The sequence below is a fragment of the Anolis sagrei genome, chromosome 5 (assembly GCF_037176765.1).
Source record: "Anolis sagrei isolate rAnoSag1 chromosome 5, rAnoSag1.mat, whole genome shotgun sequence".
Lineage (NCBI taxonomy): Eukaryota > Metazoa > Chordata > Lepidosauria > Squamata > Dactyloidae > Anolis > Anolis sagrei.
Window position 1 is genome coordinate 8,660,467 of NC_090025.1, and position 26,569 is coordinate 8,687,035.

A 26,569-nucleotide genomic window follows, 5' to 3' on the forward strand; every position below is an offset into this window, starting at 1 on the left:
AAATTATTATTTTGGACATACTCCTGTGTCTGGCTCTTTAAGGCATCTGGGTTCCGACAGGTGGGGTTGGGGGGGGGGATTGATTTTGTCATTTGGGAGTTGTAGTTTACTGGGATTTATAGTTCACCTATAATCAAAGAGCATTCTGAACTCCACCAACAACGGAATTGAACCAAACTTGGCACACGGAACTCCAATGACCAGCAGAAAATGCTGGAAAAGTTTGGTGGACATTGACCTTGAGTTTTGGAGTTGTAGTTCACCTACATGCAGAGAACACTGTGGACTCAAACAATGATGGATCAGGACCAAACTTGGCACAAATACTCAATGTGCCCGCATGTGAACACTGGTGGACTTTGGGGAAAATAGGCCTTGACATTTTCGAGTTGAAGTTGATGGGATTTAAAGTTCACCTACAATCAAAGAGCATTCTGAACTCCATCAACGATGGAATTGAACCAGACTTGGCACACAAAACTCCCCTGACCAAAAGAAAATACTGGAAGGTTTGGTGATTATTGACCTTGAGTTTTGGAGTTGTAGTTCACCTACATCCAGAGAACACTGTGGACTCAAACAATGAAGGATCTGGACCAAACTTGGCAAAAATAATATGCCAAAATGTGAACATTGGTGGACTTTGGGGAAAATAGACCTTGACATTTGGGAGTTGAAGTTGCTGGGATTTATAGTTCACATACAATCAAAGAATATTCTGAAACCCACCAAGGATAGAATTGGGCCAAACTTCCCATACAGAACCCTCATGATCAACAGAAAATACTGTGTTTACTGATGGTCTTTGGTGACCCCTCTGACACCTCCTTGCAACCCTCAGGTTAAAAACATTGCCATAGAGTGAAGTATGCTGTAGGATGTCCCTCTCACAAAAACAAAGTTTTTGCATGCAGTTCAATAAACTTTTCATATTATTTTTTCTGATAGAACCAGTTCAGATCGATCCATCGATCCATCCATCTATCTATAGCACTGAGCTGTTGAACTTGTTGAACAGGAAAGGATTTCAGGAACAGGATTTCAGGAAAGATGCACTCCAAGCCTGACCTGGAGACCGCCTTACGTCCTAGTGGTCTCCCAAAATAGGCAGCATTGAACATTAAGAGTCTTTCTGCTTGCCTGGGGGAAGCTGTTGTGTCTTGCAAAACACACACGAACGAATGTATAAATGGAGATAAATATCAGTCACTCCAGAACAGGTCAAACAAGACTGAGCATTCTAGGTAAATAGAGAAGAAAGAATAACAGATGTGTAGAAAAGGGAGACGAATTGTGGAGAATAATGCTTTGTTTGGGAAGGACGATGCAAGTGCAACGTTTTGTTGGATCAGTGACCAAACCCCATATTTTTCAGAAGCCCATCTTTTGTACAGAGCTGGAGGCACGTTGGGTTGCCCGTTGGACCGCATGGAGCACCGTCACCTTCTTGCTGAAGCGGTCCCTATTGATCTATTCACACGTATTTATATATTTACGGTATTTATATTCCGCCCTTCTCACCCTGCAGGGGACTCAGGGCGGATTACAATGTACATATACATGGCAAACATTCAATGCTATAGACACACAACATATATAGACAGACACACAGAGGCTGTTTAACATTCCAGCTTTTTCATGAGGGTATTCTGGCCACCAGGGGACCTTCCATTAGTGACACTGATGAAGTACTTCCTCATTCTTTGCATGCTTGCTGGAGATTTTTATGGCGTCGTAAATTCATCTCCCAGGAATCCTAACATCTAGCAAGCTGACTGGGATTTCTGGGAGTTTTAGGCCAAAACACCTAGGAATCCACCAACACTTGCATGTTTTTGAACTGCTAGGTTGGCAGGAGCTGGGGCTAACAGCTGGAGCTCACTCCACTCCCTGGATTTGAACCGCCGACCTTTCGGTCAGCAAGTTCAGCAGCTCAGGGGTTTACTCCGCTGCGTCACTAGGGCCTCCTATACGTTTAGTTATATCAGTTTATATTATGTGTCCGTATCTCCATCAGTAAAACTTGATTACTGTGTCGTGAAATGATGCACACTGAAAAAAGGTGTGTAGCCAACATGAGATGGTTGGAAAACTCTGGTGTAGATGTCCACCAAGTATTTCCCATCAATCGGCTGCTTGGAAATATTACTTGGACACCCAGGGATTGAATATGGATATTATTATTACTACTAGCCGTCCCCTGCCACGCGTTACTGTGACCCAGTCTGTGTATATGTGTTTTGTGTATTTATATATTTGTGTATATGTGTATTTATGTGGTTATGCACATGCGTTGTAATGGGTTTTTTTGGCTTTTTAAGTCTCTTCCGCTGTGTTTTTTAGTGTTTTTATGAGTGACTGTGGCCAAACCTTCCCTACCTCTTTATTTCTCTCCTTCCTTCCTTCCTTCCTTCCTTCCCTCCATCGTTCCTTCCTTCCCTCTTTTTCTTTCCCTTTTTCTTCCTTTCTTCTCTGTTTCTTTCCTCCCTCCCTTTGCTCTTTCCTTCCTTCCTTCCCTCTTTCTCTCTTTTGTTCCTTCTCTCCTTCCTTCCCGCCCTCTTTCCTTCCTTCCCTCTTTTTCTTCCTTCCTTCTCTACCTGTTTCTTTCCTCCCTCCCTTTGCTCTTTCCTTCCTTCCTTCCTTCCTTCCTTCCTTCCTTCCTTCCTTCCTTTTTCTCTCTTTTGTTCCTTCTCTCCTTCATTCCCTCCCTCTTTCCTTCATTCTCTCTTTTTCTTCCTTCCTTCTCTACCTGTTTCTTTCCTCCCTCCCTTTGCTCTTTCCTTCCTTCCTTCCTTCTCTACCTGTTTCTTTCCTCCCTTCCTTTGCTCTTTCTTTCCTTCCTTTCTTCCTTTTCTCTTTCCTTCCTTCCTTCCCTCTTTCTCTCTTTTGTTCCTTCTCTCCTTCCTCCCCCTCTCTTTCCTTCCTTCTTTCACTTTTTTATTTCCTTCTCTCCTTCCTTCCTTCACTACATTTCTTTCCTTCTCTTCTTCCCTCTTTCTATCCCTCCTTCTCTCCTTCCTTCCTTCCTTCCCCCTTTCTGTGTATATGTGTTTTGCGTGTGTATATATGCATACATGTGTGTATGTGTGTTTGTGTATATATGTGGTTTTGCACATGCATTGTAATGGAGGTTTTTTTTGCTTTTTAAGTCTCTTCTGCTGTGTTTTTCAATGTTTTTATGAGTGATGGACACTCGTTGGCCTGAGAGGTGTCTTGTGTCCAAATTTGGTGTCAATTCGTTCTGTGGTTTTTGAGTTATGTTAATCCCACAAACGAACATTACATTTTTATTTATATAGATTTGCATGGGAGGCGAGTGCTTCACGACTGAGTTACAGCCCTTTCCAAGTCTCCTGAGCTTTTCTAGTCCCGGACTTTGGTAATCAATCTCCTCCTGTTTCCTGCCGCACAAGCCTCACAACCGACTTTTTGGCCTGTGGTCTTAGGAGCAAACAATCTCTAGGGAAACCACCTGGCGGCTGTGCCACACCTTCGGAGATATGTACACACGGCCATAGAAAACAGGCGCCTGAATGATATTAGAATTCCAAGCCAGTTATGGAGGAGGAAACAACCCCTATTTGCCTATTGCAGACAAAGCCAGAAACTATTCTGTAACCCTCGAAAGAATATAGGTGCATCTATATTGTGGAATTAATGCAGTTTGGCACCACTTTAACTGTGGTTAAACTTTTAACTGTGCCTCCCCAAACTGCAACACCTAGGATTCCATAGCTATGGAGTTAAAGTGGTGTCAAACTGCATTAAACTATATAAATAGAAATATAATGTTCGTTTGTGGGATTAACAGAACTCAAAAACCACTGGATGAATTGACACCAAATTTGGACACAAGACACCTACCAACCCAAGGAGTGACCATCACTCATAAAACACTGGAAAACACAGCGGAAGGGACTTTAAAAGCCCCCCAAAAGCAAAAAGACACTACAGTGCATGTGCAAAATGACTCCCCCTGGCAAAAAAAACCCACACACACACACACACAAAATAGCATATCCACACTCGCTTCTGGACTACAGCTCCCAGCATCCCCTAGACCAGGCCCTTTAGGAGAGGAGGATGATCCAAATGCACTGCTTCCAAGCTGCAAGCTTGCTTCTCCTTGGATTTCTTTGAGAGCATCCCAATCCCTGCATATTTCCAATTTCCTATTCCTGGACTGCAACTCCCAGCAATCCTCCAGAGAGATAAGGCAGATAGATTAGATAGATGGGAGTTGCAGTCCAAGAATAGGTAGAGAAAGAAGAAAGGGGAGAAAGAGGAAGGGAAAGGAAAAGGGGAGAAGGAAAGGAAGAGAAGGAAGGAAGGAAGGAAGGAAGGAGAGAGGGAAAGAAAAAAGGGAAGGAAGAAAAGAGGGAAGGAAGGAAGGAAGGAGAGAAAGGGGAAGGGAAAAAAGAGGAGAAGGAAAGGAAGAGAAGAAAGGAAAGTAGGAAGGAAGGAAGGAGAGAGGGAAAGAAAAAAGGGAAGGAAAGAAAGAGAGAAGGAAGGAAGGAGAGAAAGGGGGAAAGAAAAGAGGAAAAGGAAAGGAAGAGAAGGAAGGAAGGAAGGAAGGAAGGAGAGAGGGGTAGAGAAAAGAGAAGGGAAGGGAAGGAAGGAGAGAGAGAGGGAAATAAAAATGGAATGTATAAAGAGGGAAGGAAGGAGAGAAAGGGAATGAGAAAGAAAAGAAGGAAAGGAAGAGAAAGAAGGAAGGAAGGAAGATGAGAGGGGAAGAAAAAAGGAAAGGAAAGAAAGATGGAAGGAAGGAAGGAGAGAAAGGGGAAGGGAAAGAAAAGAGGAGAAGGAAAGGAAGAGAAGGAAGGAAGGAAGGAAGGAAGGAAGGAAGGAAGGAAGGAGAGAGGGGAAAAAGAAAGAGGGAAGGAAGGAGAAGAAGTGGAAAGGAAAGAAAAAAGGAGAAGGAAAGGGAGAGAAGGAAAGAAGGAAGGAAGGAAGGAAGGAAGGAAGGAAGGAAGGAAGGAAGGAGAGAGGGGAAGAAAAAAGAGAATGAAAGAAAGAGGGAAGGCAGGAAGGAGAGAAAGGGGAAGGGAAAGAAAAGAGGAGAAGGAAAGGAAGAGAAGAAAGGAAGGAAGGAAGGAAGGAAGGAAGGAGAGAGGGAAAGAAAAAAAGAGAACAAAAGAAAGAGGGAAGAAAGGAGAGAAAGGAGAGAAAGGAAGGAAGGAAAGAAGGAAGGAAGGAAGGGGGAGGGAGGGAAGGAAGGAAGGAAGGTTGACCACAACAACCTGTGGTGTGTACAGCTACTTCTACAATGTCAACACACCCTTTTTTCATGCGAGGAAGTGGTTGACTCACCTGATCAGGTAGCAGCAGAAGAGTAAGCTAAGGATGAAGACGAAGATGGCAGTGCCAAAGACCACAATGTATATGTTCAGAGGCAGGTTCTGGAATCCAATGTTTGGCATCCTGAAACTGTAATGCTGGAAATCTGAGCTCATGGATGGTCTGCAAAGAAACAAGGAAACAAGGGAATTAATTGCGTCCGAAAGTCTTGCACACACCGCGTTCTGATTCAGCAAATCCAAAGCTATTCTATACCAAAATATTAGGATGAGTTAACCATCACGACCGCCCTGTGGGAAGAAAGGACATTTCTAAACAAAATCAGGTTTCGAGCTCAAGGATACACACAAATGCAAAATAAAAAAAAAAATACTAAGAAGCATTTCAAAAACCAGGAAAAACAATGCGATGGCAAGATTTTGATGCAGGAGGGGTGAAATATAAAGTGCTGCATAAGAATTTGACCTAATTGAAATGTGAGTAGATCAATAGGTACTGCTTCTGGGGGAACTTAACGGTGCTCCATGCAGTCATGCTGGCCACATGACCTTGGAGGTGCCTACGGACAACGCCGGCTCTTCGGCTTAGAAATGGAGATGAGCACCAACCCCCAGAGTTGGACACGACTGGCCTTAATGTCAGGGGAAAACATTTACCTAACCTTAAAGGTTTGAATTCCCACAAGTCACACTCTCTCAGCCTCACAAGAAGTCACAGAATCCTAGAGTTGGAAGAGACCTGGTGGCCCATCCAGTCCAACCCCATTCTGCCAAGAAGCAGGAAAATCGCATTCAAAACACCCCCGACAGATGGCCACCCAACCTGTTTAAAAGAAGGAGCCTCCACCACACTCCGGAGCAGAGAGTTCCACTGCTGAACAGCTCTCTCTCACAGTCAGGAAGTTCTTCCTAATGTTCAGGTGGAGTCTCCTTTCCTGTCGTTTGAAGCCATTGTTCTACATCCAAGTCTCCAGGGCAGAGTTTTGGGGAAAATAGACCTTGACATTTGGGAGTTGTAGTTACTGGGATTTATAGTTCACCTACAATCAAACAGCATTCTGAACTCCACCAATGATGGAACTGAACCAAACGCGGCACACAGGACTCCCATGACCAACAGAACATACTGGAAGGGTTTGGTGGGCATTGACCTTGACTTTTGGAGTTGTAGTTCACCTACATCCAAAGAGCACTGTGGACTCAAACAATAATGGATCTCAACTAAACTTGGCACTGATACTCTATATGCCCAGATGTGAACACTGGTGGAGTTTGGGGAAAATAGACCTTGACATTTGGGAGTTGTAGTTGCTGGGATTTATAGTTCACCTACAATCAAACAGCATTCTGAACTCCACCAATGATGGAATTGAACCAAACGTGGCACACAAGACTCCCATGACCAACAGAAAATACTAGAAGGGTTTGGTGGGCATTGAGTTTGGGAGTTGTAGTTCACCTATATCCAGAGAGCACTGTGGTCTCAAACAATGACGGATCTCAACCAAGCTTGGCACGAATACTCAGTATGCCCAACTAGGAACACAGATGGAGTTTGGGGGAAGATAGACCTTGACATTTGGGAGTTGTAGTTACTGGGATTTATAGTTCACCTACAATCAAAGAGCATTCTGAACTCCACCAATGATGGAATTGAACCAAACGCGGCACACAGGACTCCCATGACCAACAGAAAATACTAGAAGGGTTTGGTGGGCATTGACATTGAGTTTGGGAGTTGTAGTTCACCTACATCAAGAGAGCTCTGTGGACTCAAACAATAATGGATTAGGACCAAACTTGGCACGAATACTCAATATGTCCAAATGTGAACACTGGTAGAGTTTGGAGAAAATAGACTTTGACATTTGGGAGTTGTAGTTGCTGGGATTTATAGTCCACCTACAATCAAAGAGCATTCTGAACCTCATGAACGATAGAATTGGGCCAAACTTCCCACACAGAACCCCTATGACCAATAGAAAATACTTAAGGCCATCCAGTCCAACTCCCTTCACCAGGGCAAGAAAACGTAATCAAATACTGTTTACCCACAAGCATAAATAAATTACATAAATTAGAAAACAACACATTCTCATTACTTTATTTTCCAGATGAACAGACTGGGCCACAGCAACGCGTGGCAGGGGACAGCTAGTAAATAAATAAATATGTTTTTCCAAACATTTAGGCGGAATCTCTTTTCCTGCCTTTTGAATCCCATAACCTACTCCCCAGAGAAGGATTCAACTATGGGCCCAATATGGATGGCGCATGGCTCAAATTGCAGTCAAGCACTGATGGAAACATTTACTTTGCATGTGGGTAAGGCACATGCTTTGCATATGAAAAGAACCAGATTCAGGGTGCATCTACACTGCAGAGTTAATGCAGTTTGACACCACTTGAACTGCAATGGCTCAATGCTGTGTAATTTGTTGAGGCACACGTACTCTTTGGAAGAGAAAGCTAAAGATTGTGCCAAACGACAGCTCCCAGGATTCCACATCATTGATCCATGGAAGTTAAAGTGGTGTCAAACTGCATTAAGCCTACAGTGGAGATGCTCCCTTGGCACCTGGCAACAGTTTGAGGAATCAGGTTGCAGGTAATGCGGAAGACTCTCCCTTGACAAAGGACTTGGAAAAATACTTGGTACAAATACTTAATGTGCCCAAATGTGAACACTGGTGGAGTTTGTGGAAAATAGACCTTGGCATTTGGGAGTTGTAGTTGCTGAGATTTATAGTTCACCTACAATCAAAAAGCATTCTGAACTCCACCAATGATGGAATTGAACCAAACTGTGTACCCAGAACTCCCATGACCAATAGAAAATACTGGAAGAGTTTGGTGGGCATTGACCTTGAGTTTGGGAGTTGTAGTTCACATACATCCAGAGATTACTGCGGACTCAAACAATGATGGATCTGGACCAAACTTGGAAAGAATACTCAATATGTCCAAATGTGAACACTGGTTGAGTTTGTGGAAAATAGACCTTGGCATTTGGGAGTTGTAGTTGCTGGGATTTATAGTTCACCTACAATCAAAGAGCATTTTGAACTCCACTAAAGATGAAATTGAACCAGAGTTGGCATACAGAACTCCCATGACTAACAGAAAATACTGGAAGGGTTTGGTGGGCACTGTCCTTGAGTTTTGGAGTAGTAGTTCACCTTCATCCAGAAAGAACTGCGGACTCAAATAATGATGGATCTGGACAACATTTCGAAAAAATACTCAATATGTCCAAATGTGAACACTTAGTGGAGTTTGTGGAAAATGGACCTTGGCATTTGGGAGTTGTAGTTGCTGGGATTTAATGTTCACCTACAATCAAAGAGCATTCTGAACTCCACTAATGATGAAATTGAACCAGACTTGGCACACAGAATTCCCACAACCAACAGAAAAAACTGTAAGAGTTTGGTAAGCATTAACCTTGAGTTTGGGAGTTGTAGTTCACCTACATCCAGAAAGAACTGCAGACTCAAACAATGATTGATCTGGACCAAACATGGCATGGATACTCAATATGCCCAAATGTGAACACTGGTGGAGTTTGGGGAAAATAGTCATTGGCATTTGGGAGTTGTAGTTACTGGGATATATAGTTCACCTACAACCAAAGAGCATTCTGAACTCCACTAACAATGAATTGGGCCACACTTTCCACACAGAACCCCGTGACCAACAGAAAGTGCAGATGGTTGTTGGCGACCCCTTTGAAAGCCCCTCGAAACTTCCCCAAGGGTCTCGACCTCCAGGTTAAGCAACGCTGTCCTATAGGTATCTGCCGCACCTTTGCTATCATAAGCAATAATAATAATAATAATAATAATAATAATATTTATTTAATCCCTTTGACCCCCCCTTCGCAACTCCCCCAGGGGTCCCGACCCCCAAGTTGAGAAATGCTGTCCTATAGGTATCTGCCCCACCTTTGCAATCATAAGCAATAATAATAATAATAATAATAATAATTATTATTATTATTATTATTATTTATACCCCACCACCATCTCCCCAGTGGGGACTTGGAGCGGCTTACGTGGGGTCAACATGTTACAGCAATCAAATCAAAGCATAAACAACAAACAACAACAACAACAACCCCTTTCCTCTCTTCCTGAACCCTATACGTTCCCAATTTCAAAATGAGAGCATGGTTGAACATATCAAGGATGGCGGGATAGATCGAGAGTACTACATACAGCTTACCTGGAATCCAGGTAACCCAAAGTACAACCAAAGTGCAAACATATCAAGGATGGCAGGATAGATCGAGAGTACTACATACAGCTTACCTGGAATCCAGGTAAGCCAAAGTACAACCAAAGTGCAAACATATCAAGGATGGCAGGATAGATCGAGAGTACTACATACAGCTTACCTGGAATCCAGGTAAGCCAAAGTACAACCAAAGTGCAAACATATCAAGGATGGCAGGATAGATCGAGAGTACTACATACAGCTTACCTGGAATCCAGGTAAGCCAAAGTACAACCAAAGTGCAAACATATCAAGGATGGCAGGATAGATCGAGAGTACTACATACAGCTTACCTGGAATCCAGGTAAGCCAAAGTACAACCAAAGTGCAAACATATCAAGGATGGCAGGATAGATCGAGAGTACTACATACAGCTTACCTGGAATCCAGGTAAGCCAAAGTACAACCAAAGTGCAAACATATCAAGGATGGCAGGATAGATCGAGAGTACTACATACAGCTTACCTGGAATCCAGGTAAGCCAAAGTACAACCAAAGTGCAAACATATCAAGGATGGCAGGATAGATCGAGAGTACTACATACAGCTTACCTGGAATCCAGGTAAGCCAAAGTACAACCAAAGTGCAAACATATCAAGGATGGCAGGATAGATCGAGAGTACTACATACAGCTTACCTGGAATCCAGGTAAGCCAAAGTACAACCAAAGTGCAAACATATCAAGGATGGCAGGATAGATCGAGAGTACTACATACAGCTTACCTGGAATCCAGGTAACCCAAAGTACAACCAAAGTGCAAACATATCAAGGATGGCAGGATAGATCGAGAGTACTACATACAGCTTACCTGGAATCCAGGTAAGCCAAAGTACAACCAAAGTGCAAACATATCAAGGATGGCAGGATGGATTGAGAGTACTACATACAGCTTACCTGGAATCCAGGTAAGCCAAAGTACAACCAAAGTGCAAACAAAACAAAGCAGAGGAACAAAAACTACAACAGCTCTAAAATACCTTCTTTGCTCTAAAATATTTCCTTTCCTAGACATTCAAGCAAGTCCTTTTTGCAGGAAAATCGAGGAGGCGGTAAGAAAGAGGCGCAAATAAAACCACGACTTGCACCATTAGACTTACATGCTGTGCGGCATCGTGATGATGGGAAGGAAGGCGGAAAGCACGAACATAGGTTTTCGTATTGTTCTAGGAGGGGGAAAATGCTCTTCTTCTTCCAGGTAGCTTCGGGCAAATTATAAGAATGTCCTTTTGGCAGCCGCGAAGCGACAGACGCTCATCCGGCAGAAATTCCCTCTTGGGGAACAACAACACAAAAAAAGGGAAAATAAAATGCCAAGCTGCAATTGCTGAGCTCGGTCTGGCCGCCCTCCAAAACCGCTGGAGTCTGGGAACCGATTCCTCTCTCTCGGTTTGGCTGGAATGAATGATCCTATAGGCACGGGCACAGGCTTTCTCCTTTTGTTTCCAGGCGTGGTTTTGGATTTGCACAAGGGAGGGGAAGGAGGAGATTTCCACTCACCGTCTGATACAGCCAGAGGAAAATTACAAGCGTCATAAAAGTGAGCTTTTACAGCCGTGGCGCTCTCCGTATGGGGTGCCCAGCTGTTTGGCAGATTGCAAGCAGCATTTCTGGCTTCCCCTTAGAATCGCACAATTGGAAGAGACCCCCAAAGGTCATCCAAACCAATCTTAGCCTGCCAACAGACACAATCAAAGCACTCATGAGAGATGCCCATTCAAAACCATCCAGAGACTCCATTACACTTCTAAGCAGCATATTCCACCATCTAAAAACTCTTTCCATCAAGGAGTTCTTCCAACAAAGGATTCCCCCAGGCAGGCTTCCAAACTGCAAGGGCATTCAATGTTAATCAAGGTGGTCAATTGCAATCCAGAGACTCCATTGCATTTCTAAGCAGCATATTCCACCATCTAAAAACTCTTTACATCAAGTTCTTCCAACAAAGGATTCCCCCATGCAGCAACTTTCCATCAAGGCGTTCTTCCAACAAAGGATTCCCCCAGGCAGCAACCAGCCAGGCTTTCAAACTGCAAGGCCATTCAATGCTAATAAAGGTGGTCAATTGCAACAGACCAGGCAAGTGGGGTTTATATATCTGTGGAATAAGGTCCAGGGTGGGAGAAAGAAACAAAGGATTACCCCAGGCAGGAAGCAGCCAGGCTTTTAAACTGCAAGGCCATTCCATGCTAATCATGGTGGTCAATTGCAACATTTGCACCTTCCTCAAGCAGACCAGACAAGTGGGATTTATATATCTGTGCAATAATGTCCAGGGTGGGAGAAAGAACTCTTGTCTGCCTGAGTCAAGTGTGAAAGGAGAAAACCACAAAAATGAACAAAATCTGGCTACCAGTATTTTTTTTAAAAAACTCTAATATCAGGACATAAATAAAGAGGAACACTCAGAAAACAGGGGAATTCCAGTCAGGAAACAATCATGGCCAGGTAACACCTCCCAACAAAGGATTACCCCAGGCAGGAAGCAGCCAGGCTTTGAAACTGCAAGGCCATTCAATGCTAATCAGTGGTCAATTGCAACATTCCCCCAACATCTGGGCATCACAATTCAAGAAGGAGATAGACAAGTTAGAAAGTGTCCAAAGAAGAGTGACCAAGATAGTCAGCACTGTCATGCACATCGGCCGCAGGTACATGTATTAGTGTCATACCCTGTCCAAAAAGCTTGTGAGAAGTCTGATCCACCCTTTATTTAGGAATACATATTTGCAACCAATAGATGTGGCTCTTAATTAGACATGTCGCATTATCACGGGGTGTCTGTGCCCTACACCACTGGAGAAATTATACTGTTTAGCCGGTATCCCACCTCCTGACATCCGCCGGGGAGTAGCAACCAATAGTGAAAGGACCAAGGCAGTGACATCTCCAGCTCATCCCCTCTTTGGGTATCAGCCAGCACGCCAACGACTTAAATCAAGAAATAGTTTTCTAAGATCTACAGAGACAGTCGCTGGAACACCTCAGCAAGCGAGAGTCCAAAAGTGGCAGGCTCAAATTCAGAACCTCAATCAATGGCTGAGACCAAATGAGAGACTCCCCCCTGGGCACACAGAAAACTGGGCGACTTGGAAGGTGCTGAACAGGCGTATCGGGTATTTGTGCGAAATTTGGTCCAATGACTGAAAATACATCCTGCATACCAGATATTTACATTACAATTCTTAACAGTAGCAAAATTAGTTATGAAGTAGCAACGAAAATAACATTATGGTTGGGGGTCACCACAACATGAGGACCTGTACTAAGGGGTCGTGGCATTAGGAAGGTTGAGAACCACTGGTTTAGCTGGTATTGCACCACCTGACATCCGCCAGGGAGTAGCAACCAATAGTGATAGGACCAAGGCAGTGACATCTTCAGCTCATCCCCAGTTTGGGTATCAGCCAGCACGTCAACGACTTAAATCAAGAAATAGTTTTCTAAGATCTACAGAAACAGTTGCAGGAACACCCCAGCAAGCGAGAGTCCAAAAGTGGCAGGCTCAAACCCAGAACCTCAATCAATGGCTGATACCAGATGAGAGACTCCCCCCTGGGCACACAGAAAACTGGGTGACTTGGAAGGCGCTGAACAGACTGCGCTCTGGCACCACGAAATGCAGAGCCAACCTCAAGAAATGGGGCTACAAAGTGGAATCCACGACATGCGAGTGTGGAGAAGAGCAAACCACTGACCACCTGCTGCAATGCAACCTGAGCCCTGCCACATGCACCATGGAGGACCTCCTTGCGGCAACACCAGAAGCACTCCAAGTGGCCAGATACTGGTCAAAGGACATTTAATCAACTATCAAGCTTTGTTTGTTTGTTTGTTCAAAAATGCAATACAACTGTTTGGTTTGCTCCTGACATGATAAATAAATTTGCAACCAGACGAATAGAAAAAAGTTGCTAACCTGAAACTGTGATTCTTTGAGTTGTTGATCATTTGCATTACAAATGGGGGGAGCATGAACTCCAACACCACATATCTGGGGGTCTCTATTTACATTACATGTCCTTTTTTGGCTGCGTAGGTATTGACAATAATAATAACAATACACATCTAAAAGTTATTTCCTTAACGAGGAACATAGCACTACGTTGGACAAAAGGATCGGAAAAAACATTACCGTGTTGTGAGTCATCGCTTGAGAGACAAGCAACTTGAAGCGCTGCAAGAATCTATTCAGTCGAAAGAATGGGAAGGAAGGAAGGATTTTGTCATTACGAAAAAATGGGGGGAGGGGGGAACCTCGTTATTTCCTGCCCGTTAAAGCATTACGTAAGTTTACTTTGAATTTTCAAACACACTGAAGCCTTTTGACATCTACACTTTGGTCGAATTATATCCCCTTTTTTTGTGAATGGCAAATCTTTATGAATGTAGCTTTGAAAAGCCGCCTTTAAAAACATGCTCACACTTCAGAGCAGATGCATTTGGCATAGAAGCACAGAACTGCAGGTTCTTCTGGTCTTTTATTTTTCTCATGTGCGTAGGTCTTCATCATGGGCAGCATCCATATCAGTGGGATTTTTTGTTGTTGTTGTGTCAGGAGCGACTTGAGAAACTGCAAGTCGCTTCTGGTGTGAGAGAATTGGCCATCTGCAAGGACGTTGCCCAGGGGACGCCCGCATGATTTGATGTTTTTAATCATCCTTGTGGGAGGCTTCTCCCATGTCCCTGCACGAGAAGCTGGAGCTGATAGAGTGAGCTCATCCACCTCTCCCCGGATTCGAACCTGCGACCTGTCGGTCTTCAGTCCTGCCGGCACAGGGGTTTAACCCACTGTGCCACCGGGGGCTCCTTATCCAAATCAGTGGGATAGCGAACCAACTTTGAGGTTTATTCCAAATTTTGAAAGCGTTACGCAAGGCATGAGCCTTTGCCATCCTCCAAAGTAGGTTTAGGAAGCACCCTGGTTGCTTATTTCAAAGTAATAAATGGAATTTAGAGCTGGTTCACCACTATATCATCTGCATTTATGAGTTGGACATGTGTGGATGTTCTCTCCAGAAATATCTAGGTCTTCCAAGTCAAAACAACGGTCAGTTTTGGATGCAAGCTGACCACAAAGTCTGCAGATTTACAATGCGATTCTATGGTCAACTTCAAATGGAAATTCACCATAAAGACTATTCCCAAAGATAAACAAACAGCATCTTTTATTTGTGATTGTTTTCGTTTTCGTGGCATCCCCAACCCCAGGAAATGCTTAATAGACGCAATTATGAGGAACATTCATTCAAGATTTCCCCGACCCACTTCTCTTTATCACAGAATGTTGAAACTGCACATATGTAATGATATAAGTTTCTATGGGTTATGTGCCAATTTATAACTCAGAACTGAGAACAGTCTTGATTTGACAGGTGCTAAGGTGGTGTGAGGGTTGAGAATGGACCCAGTGGAATACAGAGCAGTCCTCAAGTTCCTTTACTTGAAAGGCTGCACACCAAAGGAGACATCTGATGAGATGAAAGAGGTTTATGGTGAGGATTCCCCATCATATGATGGAGTCAAGAACTGACATTGTTAATACAAATGTGGTCGGACTTTGGTGCAAAGCGCTCCAATTCCAGGGTGACCCCAATCTGCTATCAATGAACACATCATCCAGCAAATGGAAGTCACCACTTTGGAAAATCACTGCATAACCATTCACCACCTAGCTCAAAATGTCAAGATTAGTGTGGGGTCTGTGGAAAAAATCACCCAAGATCATCTTCACATACATAAGGTATCCGCTCGCTGGGTTCCCCGGTTGCTCACACCTTTCCAGAAGAAGGAACAAGTCAAATGCTCTCAGGCGCTATTGACAATGATGTGCCATAGAAACCAGGAGGACTGTTTCAACAGACTGATCACACAGGATGAAAGCTGGGTCCATCTCTATCCGTTGAGTTGATGCAATGGAAGCATCATGACTCAACGCCTTCAAAGAAGGCATGTGCCCAACTCTCAGCAGGCAAGGTCATGCTCACAGTATTTTGGGACCAGCACGGAGTAGTATTGGTGGATTTCCTATCAAAGGGAACCATGATCCCTGGGGCAAACTAGGCTTCACTGCTGCTGAAATTGCAGGAGGACACCAAAACCAAGAGACAATGTGGCATGCTCACCAAAAGTGTCCACCTTCTGCAAGACAATGCACCAGTTCACAATTCACATGTTGCCCAAATGGAAGCATGCTCCTGTGGTTTTGAAATTCTCCCCCATCCCGCTTATTCACTTGACCTCGCACCATCGGACTTCCACCTTTTTCCAACATTGAAATTATTTTTGAAGGACAAACATTTTTCAGATACGAGACTCTGATTTCTGAAGTCGCAACGTGGCTTTTGGAGCAATCTGTTGACTTCTCCAAGCGAGGAGTTTACAGTTACTTACAAAGATGGGAGACGTGTGTGTCCCTAGGTGTGTGTCCGATGGAGAGAAGGACTCAGAACTGTGCCAAGTTTCATTGCTCTCAGTCCACAGGAAGTGGGTCAAGGGAAATCTTTCATGAACGTCCCTCGTAGCTGCAACTGGTCATTACTAAAAGTAAAATGCTTTCTAATGTTATGAGCGGTTTTGTGAATTTTTCCTTCCCTTTTCTCAGAGCAATCCAAAACTTTTCCATGCTCTAGTGCTGAGATAAGCTCTGACCTGATATTATCTCCGCATTGTTCGTGTTGAAATCTCCTGCATGTGTTTTGCAGGGCAAAAGAGTGCCTGTAGCTGGAGTTCTGGGATTCGCAATACAGCCAGACCCACAAATACCCTCTGCAGCATTTGGGGGTCCAAACACAAAAGTGTTTTGGAGATAGAAGAATGGGATAAAACAGAAAGATTTGGGTAAATTCACCTTACATTTTGTTCACTGATCTGGGTAGATGGAAAACTATAAGCATTTCTTGCACAACTCCAGCTACAATTGTGTTTTTGGGAAAAAATAACTGATTTTTTTTCCTTTCTGCACTTCTGCACCCATTACAGTATTGTACAATGCACCACACAGAGATACATAATGCACCATGGCGTTATAGCATTGCAATCTCAAGAGGAAAAGCTATCTAGAACATACAGCACCACTTGACCCAAGGTCCTATCTATACTGACTATTTAATCCAGTTCAAACCTAGTTTTAAACTGTAGTCGCTACATAAGGAATGCCCATGAAAGTGCTCCCCAAAAAGGACTAATGCGCATCAGCACTCTGCGGTTCGTACAATCACCATCTGGTCCTCGAATATTATGGGACTTTCTATGTGCATGGCGAAAGTGGCTTGAAACTGCATTAAACGATCAGTGTAGATGCCCCATAATGCTGGGTATCTCAGCCTTTGGAAGTGAGCTCCATCATTTCGCTACTCAAAGGCACATTCTCTCGACTGCGCACTGACCCTCCCAAAATTAGAACAAAAGTACATTTCCGTTCCAACTTTATTTCATGCAAACAACAACAATGCAAACAACAGCAACAACACTACTGGCTTGAAACTGCATTAAACAGTCAGTGTGGATGCCCCATAATGCTGGGTATCTCAGCCTTTGGGGATGAGCTCCATTATTTTGTTACCCAAAGGCACACTCATTCGACTGCGCACCGACCTTCCCAAAATTAGAACAAAAGTACACTTCTGTTCCAACTTTATTTCATGCAAACAACAACAACAACAACAATGCAAGCAACAACAACAACAACACTACTGGCTTGAAACTGCATTAAACAGTCAGTGTAGATGCTGCATAATGCTGGGTATCTCAGCCTTTTGAAGTGAGCTCCATCATTATGCTACCCAAAGGCACACTCACTCGACTGTGCACCGACCTTCCCAAAATTAGAACAAAAGTACACTTCCGTTCCAACTTTATTTCATGCAAACAACAACAACAAATCAAACAATAACACTACTGGCTTGAAACTGCATTAAACAGTCAGTGTAGATGCCCCATAATGCTGGGTATCTCAGCCTTTGGAGATGAGCTCCATCATTTTGTTACCCAAAGGCACACTCACTCGACTGTGCACCGACCTTCCCAAAATTAGAACAAAAGTACACTTCTGTTCCAACTTTATTTCATGCAAACAACAACAACAACAATGCAAGCAACAACAACAACAACACTACTGGCTTGAAACTGCATTAAACAGTCAGTGTAGATGCCCCATAATGCTGGGTGTCTCAGCCTTTAGAAGTGAGCTCCATCATTTCGCTACCCAAAGGCACACTCACTCGACTGCGCACCGACCTTCCCAAAATTAAAACCAAAGTACACTTCTGTTCCAACTTTATTTCATGCAAACAACAACAACAATGCAAACAACAGCAACAACACTACTGGCTTGAAACTGCATTAAACAGTCAGTGTGGATGCCCCATAATGCTGGGTATCTCAGCCTTTGGAAGTGAGCTCCATCATTTTGTTACCCAAAGGCACATTCACTCGACTGCGCACTGACCTTCCCAAAATTAGAACAAAAGTACACTTCTGTTCCAACTTTATTTCGTGCAAACAACAACAACAATCTTGTAAGTCCCATTTGTGACCTGTTAGGATGGGAATTTAATCTCATGATTGTTGTTGTTGTGCACCTCCAAGTCATTTCAGATATATATTATATCCAGAAGGTGACGTATCATAGAGTTATATTGCTATGGGACTTCATCTCCCATCATTCCTGTTTAGCCTAGTCAGTGCTGATGGGAGATGGAGTCCCATAACATTTGAATCCTAACAAAAGTACGCTTCTGTTCCAACTTTATTTCATGCAAACAACAACAACAACGGGTTGTTGTAGGTTTTTTCAGGCTATTTGGCAAAGTTCTAGAGGCATTCTCTCCTGAAATTTCACCTGCATCTATGGCAAGCATCCTCACTACCTCTGAGGATGCTTGCCATAGATGCAGGCGAAACGTCAGGAAAGAATGCCTCTAGAACATGGCCATATAGCCCGAAAAAACCTACAAAAATCCAGTATTCCGGCCATGAAAGCCTTCGACAATACAACAACAACAATCTTGTAAGTCCCACTTGTGACCCGTTAGGATGGAAATCTAATCTCATGATCGTTGTTGTGCACCTCCAAGTCATTTCAGATATATGATATCCAGAAGGTGAACATATCATAGGGTTATATTGCTATGGGACCTCATCTCCCATCATCCCTGTTTAGCCTAGTCAGTGATGATGGGAGATGGAGTCCCATAACATTTGAGTCCCATAGCATTCCTAACTCTAGTTTAAAGTTAGGAGAAGAAGCGATAGCAACGAATATTATAGAATTTCGTAGAGTAACGATCGGCCACACACATATCTGCAAACAGGTTTGCACAGATATAGACACACCTCTCTTCCCTGCAGACTTGTTTTGGGTCAACACAGCAAAAGGGGGTTTTCTTTGAAGCTTTTCCATAGAAAAGTTCTGCGGTTGTTTATGTTATTTGCAATTTCAACGAGTCTCGGTTTACCAACCTCGGCTATTTGCAATCTGCCCCACTTCCTCTTCTGTTTTCTCACAGTCTGGCCGCCGGCTTCTTTCTATCCCCACCTGTTTCAAAGTAATAATCAGGTGTTTTTTCTGCTTCTAGAGATCCAATATACACAGAGACAGTATACCTAGCCCTGGTTCCCTCCTTTTGAACTCTATACACTTTGTGAAGCAAAATTTCTCTTTCGGTGCTTGGAAAGTTACTTCTTTTTGGAATGATGGGAGTCACGATGTCTTGGAGTCATCACCAAAAAAAATCAAAGGTCTCCAAAGTACTGTTTTCTGCTTTTTGATTTGCTATTAAACATATAGAGCGCCTAAATATCATGGAGACACCAACTCCTGCCCAATCTTGGGATGCTAAGCAGGGTCAGCTCTGGTTAGTACTTGGATGGGAGACCAACAACAATTGCAATGTCTTGGAGTCCTCATCACCAAAAACATCCAATGTCTCCAAAATACGGTTTTCTGCTTTTTTTGATTTGCTATTAAACATATAGAGCGCCTAAATATCATAAAAGCACCAATTCCTGTCCAATCTTGGGATGCTAAGCAGGGTCAGCTCTGGTTAGTACTTGGATGGGAGACCACCAACAATTGCAAGTGATACAGGCTCTATTTGTGAGGAAATGACCTGTAAAAACCACTCCTTGTCTAACAAAACTCTATTTCTGTCAGGCCTAAATACCCCAAAGGCACCAGATCCTACCTTATCTTGGAAGCTAAGCAGGGCCGGTCTTGGATGATACTTGGATGGGAGACCGCCAAAGAATACGAAGGTACATTTCAGAGAAAGGGATTGGCAAAACCACCTTGGAGTCTTCCTTAACTATAAAAACCCAATGAAATGCAAGGGGTCAACAGTTAATTTGCTCACAGACACGAAATGTATGTATTGTGTGTCTTATGGTGACCCAAAGAATTTTAGAAGGTTTTTGGCAAGGACATAGTTTTGCCAGTCCCTTCCTCCGAAACGCAGCCTACAGCAACTGATATTCATTAGTGGTCTCCCATCCAAGTTCTAACCAAGGCCAACCCTGCTTAGCATCAAAGACTAGATAGGATCTGGTACTTTTAGGGCAGGCATGGGCAAACTTCAGCCCTCCAGGTGTTTTGGACTCCCAACTCCCAAGTTGGAGTCCAAAACACCTGGAGGACTGAAGTTTGCTCATGTTTGCTTTAGGGTATAATACTTTGAAGGGAAAAAAAACCCTGACATTGACAAAGTGCAGGACTTGGGAGTTGAACTTCCGCAGTATGTGAGCATTTGTCGCCACATCTGACCTGGAGGCACGAAGACAGAGCTCCATCTTCCACCAAACTTGTTCTACAGAAGGAGTTGGAAAAGTCCCAGAAAGCAGGTGTTGCAGCAAAAGTAATGATAGTCTAGCTTTGGTGCCCAAAGGAGAATGAAAACATGAACCTTCTTCTCAAAGTTTCCCCTTTCATACAAAAGGATGATTTCCTCAAAAATACCTTTGCAGGCATGGGTCAAGTTCTTGCTGAAATGTCTATACAAAAGTATGTATGTTAGAGACCAGCAGACACCAGCCAACCCCTCTGCAATGCCAGCAATACAACTTAATGGTGTAACATTAGAAAATGTTGATCCTTTCCGCTCCCTTGGCAGCCACCTCTCCACCAAAGTCAACATCGACACCGAAATACAACACCGCCTGAGCTCTGAGAGTGCAGCATTTTCCCGAATGAAGCAGAGAGTGTTTGGGGACCGGGACATCCGTAGAGACACCAAGGTGCTTGTCTATAAAGCCCTTGTCCTCCCAACCCTGCTATATGCCTGCGAAACGTGGACTGTCTACAGACATCACATGCAACTCCTGGAACGATTCCATCAGCACTGCCTCCGAAAAATCCTGCAAATCTCTTGGGAAGACAGGCAGACAAATGTAAGCGTGCTGGAAGAAGCAAAGACCGCCAGCATTGAAGCGATGGTCCTCCACCATCAACTTCGCTGGACTGGCCATGTTGTCCGAATGCCCAAAGATCACCATCTCCCAAAGCAGTTGCTCTACTTCCAACTCAAGAATGGGAAACATAATGTTGATGCACAGGAAAAGAGATTTAAAGATGGGCTTAAATCTAACCTTAAAAACTCTGGCATAGACATTTAGAACTGGGAAACCCTGGCCCTTGAGCGCTCCAGTTGGAGGTCAGCTGTGACCAGTAGTGCTGTTGAATTCGAAGAGGCATGAATGGAAGGCGAAAGGGAGAAACATGAAAGAGGAAGGCATGTCAAGCCAATCCTGATCGGTCCCGCCTTCCGTCTCAAAACCGATGTCCTCACTGCGGGAGAACATGCGGGTCAACAACAGGACTCCACAGTCACCTTGGGATGGATGTCCACCGCCAAGGCACTACACTTGGAGGGCCATCATATTCGGACAATGAGAGATCACCAAAGTAATTACTGCAGAATTAATGCAGTTTGACACCACTTCAAATGTCATAGCTTTACACTAGGGCAGTGGTTCTCAACCTTCCGAATGCCGCAACCCCTTAATACCGTTCCTCATGTTGTGGTGACCCCCAATCATAACATTATTTTTGTTGCTACTTCATTACTATAATTTTGCTACTGTTACAAGTCGTAATGTAGATATCTGATATGCAGGATGTATTTTCATCCACTGGACCAAATTTGGCATTTGGGAGTTGTAATTGATTTTTGTCATCTGGAAGTTGTAGTTGCTGGGATTTATGGTCCACCTACAATCAAAGAGCATTCTGAACTCCACCAATGATGTAACTGAAACAATTTTAGCACACAGAACTCCCATGACCAACAGAAAATACTAGAAGAGTTTGGTGGGCACTGACCTTGAGTTTTAGAGTTGTAGTTCACCTACATCCAGAGAGCACCGTGGACTCAAACAATGATGGATCTGGACCAAACTTGGCACGAATACTCCATATGCCCAAATGTAAACACTGGTGGAGTTTGGGGAAAATAGACCTTGACATTTTGGAGTTGTAGTTACTGGGATTTATAGTTCACTTACATTCAAAAAGCATTCTGAATCCCACCAACAATAGAATTGGGCCAAACTTCCCATACAGAACCCCCATGACCAACAGAACATACTGTGTTTTCTGATGGTCTTTGGCGACCCCTCTGACACCCCCTGGCGACCCCTCAGGGGTCCCGACCCCCAGGTTGATAAATGCTGCACTAGGGAATCCGGGCAATTTATGATTGAGCCAGTGGGTGTTCCATAGTGATTTAATTATTTAAACTACTTCTAAACTACTTTTCATGTTGTTGTTCATTCGTTCAGTTGTCTCCGATTCTTCGTGACCTCATGGACCAGCCCACGCCAGAGCTCCCTGTCGGCCGTCACCACCCCCAGCTCCTTCAAGGTCAGTCCAGTCCCTTCAAGGATGCCATCCATCCATCTTGCCCTTGGTCGGCCCCTCTTCCTTTTGCCTTCCACTTCCCCCAGCATCATTCCCTTCTCTAGGCTTTGCTGTCTCCTCATGATGTGGCCAAAGTACTTCACCTTTGTCTCTAGTCTCCTTCCCTCCAATGAGCAGTCGGGCTTTATTTCCTGGAGGATGGACTGGTTGGATCTTCTCGCAGTCCAAGGCACTCTCAGCACTTTCCTCCAACACCACAGCTCAAAAGCATCTCTCTTCCTTCGCTCAGCCTTCCTTAAACTACTTTTAGGTGATTTTAACTGATTTGTATGACCAGAAGACAGATGCACAGCAGAGTGGAGGGCAAATCCTGGCACCACAATGCCTATAGATTTTAAATTGCATTGTTTTCTAATGTTGTGTGCCACTTTGTGTCTCAATCAAGAAAAGAATATAGTAACAACAACAAGACTGGATTTCTTAAACTGTAAGACACCATCAATTGTAAGACACATACTAAATTTAGTATTGCCACCACCAAGAAAAAAACACGCAAGATGCACCTGCAATTTTAAGATGCAACACATTTTGAGAAATGTTTATATAAGGGAAAAATGTGACTTACAATAGAAGAAATACCACAACAACAACAACAACAATAACAACAAGCTGGTTCTTGTTAGGATTGCCAAGGCAATGTATTGGAGACATTCTGAAATGCAACGTAAATGGAAAACCGATAATAGTAACGATAACAACAACAAGCTAGCTTTTGTTAGGATTACCAAGGCAATGTATTGGAGACATTCTGAAATGCAACGTAATTGGAAAACATCAATGTCAAAAGACAAGAGTATAAGCTGCTAGCACAATAAAGCTCCTTTATTACCAATGTCATTCAGAGATGTTATGAAAACACAATTGAGATTCTTGAATGAGTGGACTTTTAAACAAACATACAAAAAAAAAGCCATCACCGCAAAGCCACAAATTAACACAACAGAGTGTACATTCTCACCAACATGAATGAAGCCTTTTCAAAACGGATTCATGCGTCACTCCATGCAACTCTTTCCATGGAAGGCAGGAAACAGAACTTGACTGCAAGACGAATTTTGCAAAATTCGCCTTCGCAAGAGATCGGCAAAGGCTTGGAGAGTATTGTCTTTGGACTACATTTCCCTGAATTCAGCCCAACCCCATTGTGCAAGGCTCGAAGACACAATCCAAGCCCTACCAGCAGATGGCCATCTAGCCTATGCTTAAAAACCTCCAGAGAAGGAAACGACGAAGGACTTCCAGGCACGAGCTTGTTACCTATTTAATAAAATTGCTGAAATTCTCTCTTCAAGTCAACTATTAATGATACAGGAGCTGGTAATCTATCCTCTATCTATCTATCTATCTATCTATCTATCTATCTATTCTCTATCTATCCTCTATCTATCCTCTATCTATCCTCTATCCATCTATCTATCTATCTATCTATCTATCTATCTATCTATCTATCTATGTATCCTCTATCTATCCTCTATCTATCTATCTATCCTCTATCTATCTATCTATCTATCTATCTATCTATCCTCTATCTATCTGTCTGTCTGTCTGTCTATCTATCTATCTATCTCTCTGTCTGTCTATCTATCTATCTATCTATCTATCTATCTATCTATCTATCTATCTATCTATCTATCAATGCTCTCTGCATAATGAGTACCTTAAAATCAAAAGAATCAATGAACGAAATCACACCAAATTTGGCAACAAAATGTCTCACAACACAAGGAGTGACCATCACTCAAAAAATTATGATTTTGTCATTAGAGAGTTGTAGTTGCTGGGATTTACAGTTCACCTACAATCGAAGAGCATTCTGAACTCCACCAATGATGGAATTGAAGCAAACTTGGCACACAGGACTCCCATGCCCAACAGAAAACACTAGAAGGGTTCGATGGGCATTGACCTTGAGTTTCGGAGTTGTAGTTCACCTACATCCAGAGGGTACTGTGGATTCAAACAATGATGGATCTGGACCAAATTTGGCACAAATACTCAATATGCCCAAGTGTGAACACTGGTGGAGTTTGGGGAAAATAGACCTTGGCATTTGGGAGTTGTAGTTGCTGGGATTTATAGTTCACCTACAATCAAAAAGCATTCTGAACTCCACCAATGATGGAATTGAACCAAACTGTATACCCAGAACTCTCACGCTCAACGAAAAATACTGGAAGGGTTTGGTAAGCATTGACCTTGAGTTTGAGAGTTGTAGTTTACTTACATCCAGAGAGCACTGTGGACTCAAACAATGATGGATCTGGACCAAATTTGGCACAAATACTCAATATGCCCAAGTGTGAACACTGGTGGAGTTTGAGGGAAATAGACATTGACATTTGGGGGTTGTAGTTGCTGGGATTTATAGTTCACCTACAATCAAAGAGCATTCTGAACCCCACCGACAATAGAATTGGACCAAACTTGGCACGAATACTCAATATGCCCAAGTGTGAACACTGGTGGAGTTTGGGGGAAATAGACATTGACCTTTGGGAGTTGTAGTTGCTGGGATTTATAGTTCTCTTACAATCAAAGAGCATTCTGAACCCCACCGACAATAGAATAGGACCAAACTTGGCACAAATACTCAATATGCCCAAGTGTGAACACTGGTGGAGTTTGGGGGAAATAGACCTTGACCTTTGGGAGTTGTAGTTGCTGGGATTTATAGTTCTCTTACAATCAAAGAGCATTCTGAACCCCACCGACAATAGAATTGGACCAAACTTGGCACGAATACTCAATATGCCCAAGTGTGAACACTGGTGGAGTTTGGGGAAAATAGACCCTGACATTTGGGAGTTGTAGTTGCTGGGATTTATAGTTCTCTTACAATCAAAGAGCATTCTGAACCCCACCAATGATAGAATTGGGCCAAACTTCCCACAATGAACCTCCATACCTTGAAGAGACTTGCTGGTGGCAGTTGAAGTGGCATCAAACTGCATTAACTTATCTAGTGTAGATGCACCGGGGGGGGGGGGGGGAGTGAGCCCATTTGTTTGTATGCATCTGTGTTGAGAGAAAATGATTTGCCGCTTCCAAGAAATGGGGAAACCACAGCCAAGAACGCAGCATGGATGTTATTTAGAGAATAAGGGGAAAGTTCAAAGGCTCTGAGCCAGCTCGTGTGTCATGGCCAAGCAATGATTTGATTTCTTTTGTTTTTAACCTGAGCCAAAAAAAAAAGGCAGATAAGGAGGGGCAGAACCCACTCATTTCCCTTTGGAAATATTCCGGTTTGCAAGAAGGGCATGGAAACCCCCCGTTAAGGCTCATGGGGCCACCGGATTGAGTTTCCACCCCTCCGCATAATGGCTCCAGGATGAGACAGCTGCTTGGGATGGATGTCATAATATCTAATCCAGGACCAGCTCAGAGGCCGCATTACGTTCCCCTCGAAGGCTGCCAAGATTCTGTTCTCTCTCTCAAATGAGAACGAGAGGAAAGAAATCTCTCCACCAAAGTCCCACGGAGACTCCGGCACAGAAAGCGGCATCAATCAGATTTACAATGGAAAGCCGTTTGCATTCATGAATGCACTTTAGAAAGATTGCACTCAACTATACATTGAAATTCACTTCCAGAACTGAGTGTCCTATATCCAAAATGCTAGAGACCAGAAGTGTTTTTGCATTGGAGTTGCGGTGTGGTAGTGTAGCGGGTTAAACCGCTAGCTGCAGGAAAGGAAGGTTGTGTTGTAGTTCAGTTTGTGATTGTGTCTGATGTCAATGGGGGATGAGGGTTCTTCTGGTCCTGTGTCTGTTGTTTTGTTGGACTTGAGTGAAGCTCAGGAGAGAGTGTTTTGGAGTGTTTCTCCAGCAGATGCGCAAGGTCAAATTCCTGGGAAAAGGCCACAGCAGTCTTTCTCTGAGGATGAATTGTCAGGTGCAGAATTTAATGAGGATGAACTAGATTTTTGTAAAAGGAGGTATAGTTCTCAGGCTCAAAGGAGGTCAATTCATCTCTTGGAGAAGAGCACAATTCGAAGTGCTGGCCTTGGCCTATAAAGCCCTATACGGTTCTGGCCCAGCTTACTTATCTGAACGTATCTCCCTCTACGTTCCACCTCGTAGTTTA

At 43.5% G+C, this 26,569-nt stretch overlaps 1 protein-coding gene across 4 annotated transcripts in view; it reads right to left on the reverse strand.

Annotated features, from left to right (window-relative positions):
- The window catches only part of RNF24 (ring finger protein 24), a 104,090-nt gene that overhangs the window by 24,677 nt on the left and 52,844 nt on the right, over positions 1–26,569 (reverse strand). For 2 of the 4 annotated variants that reach the window (XM_060779425.2, XM_060779423.2), the window contains exon 2: positions 5,314–5,463. In XM_060779425.2, the coding sequence (XP_060635408.2) occupies positions 5,314–5,463 (150 nt within the window). Of the gene's footprint in view, positions 1–5,313; positions 5,464–10,673; positions 10,987–19,035; positions 19,086–26,569 lie in introns of those variants that run through there. The other 2 variants (XM_060779426.2, XM_060779424.2) reach the window with 2 other exon arrangements.